Source organism: Physeter macrocephalus, chromosome 5, assembly GCF_002837175.3.
Source record: "Physeter macrocephalus isolate SW-GA chromosome 5, ASM283717v5, whole genome shotgun sequence".
Classification (NCBI taxonomy): Eukaryota; Metazoa; Chordata; class Mammalia; order Artiodactyla; family Physeteridae; genus Physeter; species Physeter macrocephalus.
Window position 1 is genome coordinate 22,352,294 of NC_041218.1, and position 13,297 is coordinate 22,365,590.

Genomic DNA, 13,297 nt, shown 5'->3' on the forward strand with positions numbered 1-13,297 from the left:
ATTCACATCACTGGGAGGCAATTAGAAATGGAAAATTTTAGGGTTCACACCAGAGCCACTGAATCAGAATGTGCATTTTGGGAAGATCCTCTGATGATTTATTAAGCACGTTGAAGTTCTGATCCATGTTTTTAGGGGCTTGAGCCAGTGTCTTGAGATGTATTAGCAGCCCTATAAGCCTTTCTTTTATATAACTAATCTGATTCCTGCCCTTTGGGTTGGTCCCTTTTTACCATGTTTTCTGGGATTCCTAATAGATAGTTCTTTACAGTGTAATATTTATTATGCTCCTATGATATGTCAGGCATTGGATTATAGAAATGAAGAAGGTATGATCTCTGCTCTTAGGCAGTGTAACAGTAACATCCTGTTCTGATAAGGAAGTCAACTTACTGTCATTTTCTATCTCCTTGTAAATCATAATTCTTCAGGGAATTTAAAATAGTTCCTGCTAAAAAGTTAGATACCACTGTTCTAGAACTTTCATAAAAGCATGGTGTATGATAATGGATTGTTTTAAGTAAGGAATGGATAAATGGCTATGTAGGTTTATAAATTAAAAGCCAGAAAAATAGCAAAGAGGCACAATGTTTATACAGAGAGTTTTTCCTGAGTTCTAAAGATCTTTGCAGAAATAAATGGAAAATCCTTAATTTCTTTTGAGTTTAAGAAATTGTTTTAATTTAAACTTAATTTCAATTACTTAGGGTGAACACTTTGGAACTACGGAAGCCACAGAAGCCTTCTTTGCAATGACTCGATTGTTTCAATCTAATGATGTAAGTCTTTTTTTTTTTTTTTTTTTTTTTTTTAATTCTTTTAGGCTAAAAAAAGCTCCTTTTATCTGTTTTCCTTGGGGGAACTTACAGTGCTCCAAATTAGGGAAAGTTGCTTGAAATGTTTAAAATTACTTAAAAATTTTCTCTTCATAAAATTTATAAATGTTCATTAAAGGACATATGAAAATGAAAGTATATAGTTTAAAGCTGTTCACTCACAGATCTACCGTGCGGTCATAAAAACTGCTGATATCCAGCTTCTGGCGTGACACTACGAAGGTGGACTGGTATAGAAGTCAGAGGACATAGCTATCACATCTCTAAGTTCTTAGTCAAGTTTCTGGTGGGCCTGGGGTTGCTGTTGGCAGATGAGAAGAAGAGCTGGATGCAGAGTGGGGAAGAGGACATGGAGTAGGGAAAAAGAAGAATGAGGACAAACTAAAGCTGCCAGCACCTCTGCATCTGTCTCTCATTACCTTCGACCACCCTGACTTTCAAGCATAATGTCTGCTTCACTTCTGTCTTCCAAATGTGGCACATATTTCCTTTTTGCCCAGCTCTGACTCAGAACCATCAGGGAAGGGGATTGTGGGATCTGTATTTCCCAGCTTTCTGTTAACATGAATTGGCCAAATTGTGCAGTTCTTTTTATATGATATGCAGTATGTATTGCATATCCTCACAGGCCACGTTTTGTGCCTGACCCCGAGGACTTTATAGGATTTGAGTCTGGTTATGTGTCTAGGTGGTGAGCAGTTTGGGGATTAGGTCCTCAGGAACATCGGCGTCCCATGTAAGGCAACTGTCTCAGGGAAGGTCAGTGCACGTTCTTCAGGCAAATGGAGCCTAATTTCCTCAGACAGGGTATGAAGGACTGCTTCTGCTTGCCCAGGAGGCTTGGAGGAATTTAGAGGTTCAAGGTACTTCGCTTCATCAGAACCTGCCCATATGTCCCCGTTCCAATTTTCAGGGCCCCACTCCTTGCCAATCATCGTCCTAACTTTGACATAAAATGGCTCACAAGGGGGTAAATTGAATTTGCATTGTAATTCAGTCACCTGCAGGATATACTTTTCAGAAATCTCAGCCCTGTGTCCACATGGCATGAGGCTTTCTATTAAGGCATTATGGACGTTTTCTAGTCCCTGACATAGACCTTAAGCTGTGAATTCAAAACTCCGAGCTTAGCATTTTCTTTTACCTAGTTTGCCAGTGTACTTAGAAGGAACTAGCCCATTATACAACTCATTTTTACAAAAATGTTCTATGGCAGCAACTAGTTGATTACCCAAACCTTTGTCTTTTATAGTCCTTGATTATACTTGTCTGCAGGTGATGATTTAAGTATTTTGCCACGGCATGCCATGGATGACTAGTGTCCCCTTTACCACTGGAGACAGGGTCATTAATTCCTTTTATCAAGTCAGAAAAGCAATTTCAGATTCCTATCCTTAAGGCTCTATTTCCCTTTAATCACTTCCTGTACCAAAATTTGGGGTTCAATCAGGGAAGCAGAATTACTGTGTTTATTATTGAATTATTTATTAGAGGAATTAAACTAGAAAACGAGGCATTTCAAGCTGCTGGAGAGTGGGGTCACGGAGAGGGACTATCATAAAAGTTGTGGAAGGCTGCTTCACGTGTCTTGTGGTAGGCCAGAGGCTGTCGCTGCTCACAGGGCTGGCAGTTGGGAAGAAGAGCTGGACATGGAACAGGGAAGAGGATGCAGAGCAGGGAACAAATAGCGTGAGGACAAACTCGAAGCCTCTAGCACAGAGGTTGTATTAAGAGAAGACGACATGAAGTGGTTTTCTAGGAAATGGATTGGGGAAATGTAGGATTGTTGGACAGGACACATGGCCCCTTCAAGTTCGTGGTCATGAATTTAAAGTATTCCCAGGTAGCATGGTGAATGTTTTTCTCCAGCTACAGGCTTCAGGTTAAGGCATGGAACAGTTAAAGATGGAATTTAATCAAGATTGGGGTTTTGACATGTTAGTAAGCAGAGGGAGGAACAAGGAAATTGAGTGATTGAAATATTGACTGTGGAGTCTGTGGTTAGGAGGCAAGTAAGAACGGGGGCTGATTGGGACAGTAAAGAGTTGATGGAATCAGTGGCTTGTAGGTCATGATGGAGCGAAAGAGTTGAGTCAGGAGTGGTGGTTGGAGAGCGAATGCTTGGAAATGAAATACAAAAGGGGTACTGTTATTTATATAGGCTGTGACAATGGAAGCAGGTAATTACAGTAGGAAGGAGGACAAGATCATTGGAGAAGAAGAGGTCAATTCCATGGAGTATTCAGAGTTTTAGAAATTCTGTCTGTATGGATATTAAAATCACCAACAATTATTACAGGGATTTTATTGGAAATAGTGATAGTAAACAAAGTACTACTTTTTTTTTTTTTAAATAAGGGAGGTAACCTGGGGTCTATATATGCAACCAGCAGTGGTGGCAAGTGATGCAGTCTAATGGCATAAGCCTTTTTTTTTTTTTTTAATGGCATAAGCTTTAAAGCCAGAGTTTTTTAGGGATGAAAGAGGTACAGTGAAAGAAGTCAGTGCAGTGATTTTGCAGAGGCAATGAGGATCAACTTGAACAGCTTCCCTACCTCTTGGTCTGTTGGCAAGAAATGGCCACCATTTGAGAGGGCTGCAGGCGAATCCTCAGGGGAGAGCCAGGTCTCAGAGAAAAGATGGGACTGTTTAGAGAAGAGTTTAAGGATATAAGGGGTTTTGCTGTTGAAAGTGCTAGAGAACCTGATTGAAGGGGTTTGGAATTTGTGGAGGGATGGAAGATGGAGTCAGATTAGGTGCTCATCCAGTGTCCAGGAGATGAGTAATGACCAGGATATTTTATTTTCTTTTGTAGTGACTGAGGTTTAGTAACCATGTACAGCATGATGTGATTTGTTTTGATGGTCCTTAGGCAGAATATGGAATTGAGGATATGATTTTTTGCGGGGAAGATGAGGGGGTTTTGCCAGCGGCATGTGGAGCTCCTTCCTTTCCCAGCCTTCCTTTACCTGAGGGTAATAATTATTTCGAGATTGGTATCCTCCTATGTTTATATATTATATCTGTTTGTATCCATAATCTATACTTAGTAGTTTTGTGTTTTAAAATATAATCTGAATGATGTCATCTTCATATTATTTTGCAATTAAAAAAATGAATATATTTTTGAGATCTGCCCACTTGCTACAAGTACTTTTACTTTATTCTATTTTACTGCTGTATGGAATCCCAGTGTGTGAATATACAGTATTCTTGTTTATATATCCATTCTCCCATTGGTAGATCTATAAGTTGCTTCTACTTTTTTGCTATTACAAATGACATTACACATAATGTTTATGTACATGTCTTCTTGTGTACATAGAGAATTTTTCTGGGGTAGATAGCTCTAAGTGGAATTTCTAGGTAATGCTATTTATACGATCTTAAAGGGTTATACTAATTTACACTGATTTGCTTCCAAATCCTTACCTGCTCCAAATAATAATTTCTTATTGTCTGATCTAAATATTTGCCATTCACAAGAAGGTGATATGGCATCTCTTTGTGGTTTTAATTTGCATTGCCATATCACTGCTGAAATTGAAACTCTTTTCATATAGTTAATGGCCATTTTACTTTCCTCCTCTGTGAATTGTCTGTTTATATTCTTTACTTATTTATATTCCTTCTATTGATTTATGGGTTTAAAACTTTATTTTAGCCTTTAAAAAATCTGCTTTGTTTTTTTAATTTTAAAAATCAGCTTAAATATACAATAAAATTCACGAATTAAGTGTACAGTTGTGTTTTGACCAGTGTATAGAGTCATGGAACAATTACCACAGTCATGATATAGAAACTTTTCATCACCCCAGAATGTGCCCCCATATTTCTTAGTTGTCTATCTCCTCCCTCAACCCCTAGCACCTGGCAATCACTGATTCACTTCCTGACAGCATAGTTTTGCATTTTCTAGAATTTCATTTAGATTTTTTTTTTTTTTTTTTTTTTTTTGTGGTACGCGGGCCTCTCGCTGTTGTGGCCTCTCCCGTTGCGGAGTACAGGCTCCGGATGCGCAGGCTCAGCGGCCATGGCTCACGGGCCTAGCCGCTCCGCGGCATGTGGGATCTTCCCGGACCGGGGCACGAGCCCGTGTCCCCTGCATCGGCAGGCGGACTCTCAACCACTGCGCCACCAGGGAAGCCCGATAACAGTTCAGTTTTTTTTTTTTTTTTTTTTTTGTGGTACGTGGGCCTCTCACTGCTGTGGCCTCTCCCATTGCGGAGCACAGGCTCCGGATGCGCAGGCCCAGCGGCCATGGCTCACGGGCCCAGCCGCTCCGCGGCACGTGGGATCCTCCCGGATCGGGGCACGAACCCGTGTCCCCTGCATCGGCAGGCGGACTCTCAACCACTGCGCCACCAGGGAAGCCCTCATTTAGATTTAATCATACAGTATATAGTCATTTATGACTTTTATGTCTTGTTTCTTTCCCTTAGCTTTTGAGATTGATCCAAGTTTTTGTATGTATCAGTAGTTTGTTCATTTTTATTGCTGAGTAGTATTCCACTGTATGGAGGTAGTCTTTATTTATCCATTCACAAGTTAATGGATATTTGGGTTGTTTCCAGTTTATAGATATTATAAACAAAGCTGCTAAAAATATTCAAGTACGAGTCTTTGTGTGGACCTGTGTTTTCATTTTCTTTGGTTAGTATCTAGAAGTGGCATTCGTAGGTTTGCATTTCCTGAATGATGAATGTATTAAGCATGTATTAAGCAAATATATGCTTATTTGCCATCCGTTTGTCTTCTTTGGTGAACTGTCTGTTGAAATCTTTTACCTTTTTTTTTTTTTAAATCAGGTTGTTTATCTTCTGCTTATTGAGTTGTAGGTGCTCTTTTTATTTTATGAATACAAGACCTTCATCAGATAGGTGTTTTGTAAATATTTTCTCCTTCCCAGCTTCCAGTCTGTGGCTTGCCTTTTCATTCACTCACCACTGCATTTTTTTTCTTTTTTTTTTTTTAAGTATAATATACAAATGGTAAAATTCACCCTTTTTAGGGTATAGTTTTATGAGTTTTGACAAATGCATGCAGTAGTATTATCATCACTGCAGTCAAGATTTAGAACATTTCCATCACTCCAAAAAGTTCCCTACTATATGATCTATTCCTTGCATCCTCAGGCCCAGGAAACTAGTAATCTCTTCTTTCCTTATAGTTTTGCCTTTCCAGGAAGTCATAATAATGATATCATACTATATGAAGCCTTTTGAGTCTTCTTTTCAGGCACTTAGCATAATTCATTTGAGATTTGTCCATGTTATTTTTTGTGTCAGTTTACTCCTTTTTATTTCATTGTAGTAATTTGTTGTATGGATGTACCTCAGTTTATTTGTTCATTAGCTGAAGAGCATTTGGTTTGTTACCATTTTTTGGTGGTTATGAATAATGTTGCTATAAACATTCATGTATATGTTTTTAAATGTAAGTTTTTATTTCTCTTGGGTAAATACCTAGGAGTGGAATTGCGGGTCATATGATAGGTGTATGTATGTTTAACGTTGTAAGAAACTGCCAACCTATTTTCCAAAGTGACAGTACCATTCCCCCCATTACTGTATGAAGCTTCTAGTAGCTCTGCATTCTGACCGGCACTTAGTATTATATGTTTTTTGTTTGTTTGTTTGTTTTTTAATTTTAGTCATTCTAATACGTATGTAGTGGTATCTCTCTGTAGTTTTAATTTGCATTTTCCTAATGACTAATTATCTCAAAATCTTTTTATGTGCTTTTGTTGCCTTCTATATATCTTCCATGATGAAGGATCTGTTCATATCTTTTGCCCATTTTTAATAATTTGGTTGTATATTTCCTTATTATTGAGTTTTGAGGTCTTAACGTATTCTGGATAGAAGTTGTTTGTCAGATGTTTCCCAAATATTTTCTCCTAGTCTGTGTCTTGTTTTTTCACTTTCTTAGTCTTTAAAAGAGCAGTTGTTTTTAATTTTGATGAAGTCCAGTTTATCAGGGTTTTTTTTCCTGTTATGGATTGTGCTTTTGATATGTATTATAGAAATCTTTGCCTAACCCAAGGTCACAGAGATTTTCTCCTATGCTTTTTCCCTAGGCATTTTGTAGTTTTTGTGTCTTAAATTGCTTTATGATCATTTTGAGTTAACTTTTGTACATGATATAAAGTGAGGGTTGAATTTCTTTTCATCTCCTTCCTCTTCCTCCACCACCCCCTCCTTTTCCTCCTCCTTTCTTTTCTCATCAAATTCTACTGGAATAATTGCATACCAATATGGAGGGAGGAGGAGGAGGAAGAAATAATGATGATGGTGTTACAATGGCACATCGGAACATTCTATTTTTTTTTCATTGATATATATATCTATTCTTATTCCAGTATCACACTGTCTTGATTACTGTAGCTTTATAGTAAGTTTTAAATCAGGTAGTGCATGTTTTCCTATTTTATTATTATTTTTTTCTTTTTCAAAATTGTGTTGGCTCTTCTAAGTTCTTTGCATTCCTCTATGCATTTTAGAATCAAACTGTCCATTTCTATTAAAAAAGGCCTGCTGGAATGTTGATGGTGATTGCATTGACTCTAAAGATCAATATGTTCAACTATACTTCAAGAAAATTTTTAAAAAAAGATCAATTTGAGGAGAATTGACATTATAACATTATTGAGTTTTCTACTCCATAGACATGGTATATATTTGCCTTTATTCAGGTCTCTAATTTCTGTCAGCAGTATTGTAGCTTTCAGCATACAAGTCTTATACATATTTTGTGAACTTTATCCCTGAAGCAGTTAACATTTTTTATACTATTGCATTTGTATTGTTTGTAGGTAGTCTATAGAGATTAAATTGATTTTTATATATTGACCTGTTTCCTGTGATCTTGTTAAATTTATTTATTACTTCTAAGAGCATTTTGGGAGATTCCTTAGGATTTACTTTTTTCAGTCTGTATGCTTTTTATTTGTTTATCTTACCTTTTTGTCCTCTTGCACTATTGTATAGTGTGAATAGAAGTGATGGTAGAGGACATCCTTGCTTTGTTCCTGATCTTAGAGGGAAGTTATTTAATCTTTCACCATTAAATGTGATGCTGGCTCCAAGTTTTTCATACGTGACCTTTATCAGGTTGAGGAATTTCCTTTCTATTCCTAGTTTGCTGGGAGATTATTATTTTTTCCATAAATGGGTATTGAATTTGGTCAAATGTCTTTTCTATATCCATTTAATTATTGTGGTTTTTCTTTTTTAGTATGTTAATATGGTGAGATGCATTTATTTTCCTGGAAAATATAAAATCTTTGTTTTCTGTTTGTTAAAATTTGTTGTGGATTTTGAGTCTGTGGTCATGAAATATATTTATGTATTGTTTTTTCTTGGGTTTTGTATTTGGGTAATGCTGGCTTCATAAAATGAATTGAGACGTGTTTCTTCCTCTTCTGCTCTCTGGAAGAGTTTTTGTAGAATCATTATTAATTTTTCCTGAAATGTTTGATGGAGTTCACTATTGAAACCATCTTCATTGTAGGAAGGTTTTTGATAATTAACTACTTTAAAAGGAAATAGATATGCTGCTATTCAGATTATTTGTCTTCTTGAGTGATCTCTGGTAGTTTGTGTCTTTCAAGGAATTTGTCCATTTCATTTAAATTGTTGAACTTCATTGGCATAAAACTGTTTGTAATATCTCCTTATTCTTTTAATGTTTGAGGATCTGTAGTGATACCTCTTTTTTCACTTTGATGTTGGTAAATTGTATCTTCTGTCTTTTATTCCTGCGAAGTTTGTCTAGAGGCTTATAAATATTATTGATCTCTTCACAGAACCAGCTTTTTGTTTCATTGACTTTTCTCTATTGTTTTTCTCTTCCAAACTGTGCACTTAATTGTGCAAAACAAACAAAAAACACAACACACACACACACACACTAAAAAATCAAGCCAGAAGAAGGAAAAGAAAAGAAAGATAGATCAAGCAGGACAAACATAAATTATATAATAAGATGGTAGATATAGACCCAAATACATCATTGTCACATTAAATGTAAATGAACAACATAAAGAACATTTACAGAAATTGACTATATACTGAGCCATAAAACAAGATGCAACAAATTTCAAAAGAATGAAATTGTGTATCTTATGTTCTCTAATTACATTGGATTAGTGTTGGAAATCAATAATAAAAGTGTAACTAGATAATTCACCATATTTTGTGATATTAAGAACACATTTATGGGAATGCCTCAGCAGTCCAGTGGTTGGGACTCCATGCTTTCACTGCTGAGGGCACAGGTTCAATGCCTGGTCAGGGAACAAAGATCCTGCAAGCCACAAGGCCAAAAAAACGAAAGAACTCATTTCTGTCTGTTTCCAGCCATGATGAAGTAAAGGGGCTAGATTTACCCTGCTACCATAAATACCTAGAAAATAAATAAATAAATAAATAAATAAATAAATATTACACAGTAGTTTTTCAGAAATTAGATTAACAAGCACTCCATGATTATGATCTGAAGAAAGAGAAAAACCTAGGGTTGTGCTAGTTCATTTCCTAGGGGCAGATTACAGTTCTCAGGTTAGGGAGGGCATACTGAAAAGTAGCCTACCTATTTCTCTGAGCCGAGAAAACAGATGGAGTTTGGGGAAGCCAAGAAATCTTAAACTTGTAGGGCAGAGTACTAGAGAGGAAGGAGGTGTGGGGAGAGGGAAGGAGGGAAGAAAGAAAGAAAGGAAAGAGATAGTTCCAGCAATCTGCTGAGGGTCTCCCCTTGAATCTTTAGATAAGAACTGGTCTGTGCATACGTAAAAGGAAAGCTACCTAAGGCCAAAGAAAGAATCACCAGGACACAGTGCTGACAATAATTCATATTCCTACCAGTGAGAGTGGGAAGACCTTGTCATCTTGTATAGTTCTCAGAAAGGTACACCCTAGTAATGGGAATATATTAGCCTTAGACTAAGGCTTTAAATAGCTTATACACAAGCCTCAAAAGTGAAAGACTGATCCCAGGTAACTTAACCTCATGACAGAGTAAAGTGCAACACTATGTAAAAGAATTCAACAAAATCCAGCTCCTAACAACAGAAGCTTCATAATGTACAGAATTCAATAAAAAATTATCAGGTATGCAGAGAAGCAGGAAGATATTATCCAGACCAGGAGAAAAATGGATCAACAGGCACAGGCCCAGAAATGATAAAGTTGATGGAATTAGCAGACAATGACATTAAAACAGCTCTGATAAATCCATCATAAGTTGCTCTAATAAACCCATTGTAAGTTGAAAATATCATAAGTCAAAAGTACATTTAATACACCTAACCTACCGAACATCATAGCTTAGCCTAACCTACCTTAAACGTGTTCAGAACACTTACATTAGCCTATAATTGGGCAAAATCATCTAATACAAAGTCTATTTTATAATAACGTGTTGAATATCTTACATAATTTATTGAATACTGAAAGTGAAAAACAATGGTTGTATGGGTACAGAATGGTTGTAAGTGTATCAGTTGTTTACCTTTGTGATTGCATAGCTGACTGGAAGCTGCAGCTAAGTGCTGCTGCCCAGCATCACGAGACAGTATTGTACAGCATATTGCTAGATGGGGAAAAGATCAAAATTCAAAATTCGACGTATGGTTTCTACTGAATGCTTATCACTTTTGCACCATCGTAAAGTCGAAAAATCATAAGTTGAACCATTGAAGTTGGGGACCATCTGTAATCTGCATGTGTGTGTGTATATATATATATATACACACACACACATACATACACACACACATACACAAACATTTACATATACATATATATCATACATTATTTTTGTGGGATTTTTGTTGTTATTGAGATTTACCCATGTCTTTACCACTTTTTAAAAAAAGACTGTTTTTTTCGAGAAGTTTTAGGTTCATAGGAAAATTAAGAGAAAGGTACAGAGATTTTACCCACTCATGCATCGACTCCCCTGTTATCAACTTCCCCACCAGGGTGGTACATTTGTTACAATTGGTGAACCTACATTGGCACATTATTATAACCCAGAGTCCATAGTTTACATTCACTCTTGGTGTTGTACATTCTGTGAGTTTGGACAAATGTATAATGACATGTATCCATCATTAAAATATCATACAGAGTATTTTCACTGCCCTAAAAATCCTCTGTACTCTGCCTGTTTATCCCTAACTCCCTCCCTCCCGCAACCCCTGTCAACCACGGGTCTTTTTACTGTCTCCATAGTTTTGTCTTTTCCAGAGTGTCATATAGTTGGAATCATACAGCATGTAGCATTTTCATATTGACTCCTTTCAGTTAGTAATATGCATTTAAGTTTCTTCCATGTTTTTTCATGGCTTGATAGCTCATTTCCTGTTAGCACTGAATAATATTCTGTTGTCTGGATGTACCATAGTTTATCCATTCCCCTACTAAAGGACATCTTTGTTGCTTCCAAGTTTGGCAATTATGAGTAAAGCTGGTATAAACAGCTGTGTGCAGGTTTTTGTGTGGACATAAGTTTTCAACTCCTTTGGATAAATATCAAAGGGCACAGTTGCTGGATTGCATGTTCAGAGTATGTTTGGTTTTGTAAGAAATGGCCAAACTATCTTCTAAGGAGGCTGTACCATTTTTATTTGCCACCAACAGTGAATGAGAGTTCCTGTTGCTCCACATCCTCAACAGCAGCATTTGGTGTTATTAGTGTTCCTGATTTTGACCATTCTATCAGGAGTGTAGTGGTATCTTGCTGTTTTAATTTGCCTTTCCCTGATGACATATAATGAGGAGCATCTTCTCATATACTTATTTGCCTTCTGTTTTTCTTCTTAAGCGAGGTATCTGTTAAGGTCTTTGGCCCATTTTAAAATTAGGTTGTTTTTCTTATTTTTGACTTTTAAGAGGTTTTTTTGTTTTTGGGGGGTTTTTTTGGGTGTATTTTGGATAACAGTCCTTTCTCAGTTATGTGTTCTGTAAATATTTTTCCCAGTCTGTGTTATCTTCTCATCCTCTTGACATTGTCTTTTGCAGAGCAGAAGTTTTTAATTGTAATAAAGGCTGACTTATCAATTATTTCTTTCATGGATCATGCGTTTGGTGTTGTATCTAAAAAGTCATCACCATACTCAACATCATCTAGGTTTTCTCCTAGGAGTTTTATAGTTTTGCATTTTACATTTAGGTCTGTGGTCGATTTTGAGTTAATTTTTTGTGAAGACTGTAAGGTCTGCATCTAGATTCTTCTTTTTGGCATGCGGATATCCAGAACTGGCACCATTTGTTGAGGAGACTATCTTTACTCCATTGTATTGCCTTTGCTCCTTTGTCAAAGATCAGTTTACTGTATTTATGTGGGAATATTTCTGGGTTGTCTTTTTGTTCCATTGATAAATTTGTCCATTCTTACCCCAATACCACTCTGTCTTGTTACTGTTTACTGCTTTCTTTTTTTTTTTCCTCTTCATTCCTTACTGTATTTCTGAGTTATTATCTAGAATAATTTTCCCTGTGCCTGAAAAATATACCTTTTAGAATCCCGTCTTTTGTAGACAGATACTTTATCCTATGCAACACCCCGGTCTTGTACTTCTGTGGCTGTGAGTTGTGTGTTTTTCCATTTTTGGCACCTGTGAATTTCCCTTCATTTTCCCTTGGCTATGTATTAAAATTTTTTTGTTCCTGTTTTATTCAGCATTTCTGCATATTTGTTTAGGCAGTATAGTTGTTAAAAACACATCTTTGTCAACACTACATTGTCACTCTTTTTATTTTATTTTATTTTTATTTTTTTTTATTTTTTATTTTTTTGCGTTACACGGGCCTCTCACTGCTGTGGCCCCTCCCGCTGCGGAGCACAGGCTCCGGACGCGCAGGCCCAGCGGCCATGGCTCACGGGCCCAGCCGCTCCGCGGCATGTGGGATCCTCCCAGACCGGGGCACGAACCCGCGTCCCCTGCATCGGCAGGCGGACTCCCAACCACTGTGCCACCAGGGAAGCCCCGTCACTCTTTTTAATTTTAGCCAGTTTGGTGGGTGTGAGGTGGTATATGAAATGTGGTTTTAATTTGTATTTCCCCAGTGACTAACAGTGTTGAGCCTCCATTTTTTGTGCTTTAGCTAAATTTTTTTGGATCTCCAGTTTTATTCTGCTTCATGGTAGATTTTTATTTGGGGGGGAGTGTAAATTTTCTTCTGCTTTGAAGTTTTTTTTTTTTTTTTAACATCTTTATTGGAGTATAATTGGTTTACAATGGTGTGTTAGTTTCTGCTTTACAACAAAGTGAATCAGTTACATATATACATATGTTCCCATATCTCTTCCCTCTTGCGTCTCCCTCCCTCCCACCCTCCCTATCCCACCCCTCTAGGTGGTCACAAACCACCTAGCTGATCTCCCTGTGCCATGCTGCTGCTTCCCACTAGCTATCCACCCTACGTTTGGTAGTGTATATATGTCTATGCCACTCT

At 37.1% G+C, this 13,297-nt stretch overlaps 1 protein-coding gene across 2 annotated transcripts in view; it reads left to right on the forward strand.

Moving 5' to 3' along the window:
* COPG2 (COPI coat complex subunit gamma 2) overlaps positions 1-13,297 on the forward strand; it is a 165,025-nt gene that overhangs the window by 4,642 nt on the left and 147,086 nt on the right. For both annotated transcript variants that reach the window (XM_024129793.3, XM_024129796.3), the window contains exon 4: positions 708-779. In XM_024129793.3, coding sequence (XP_023985561.1) covers positions 708-779 — 72 coding nt within the window. The remainder of the gene's footprint in view (positions 1-707; positions 780-13,297) is intronic.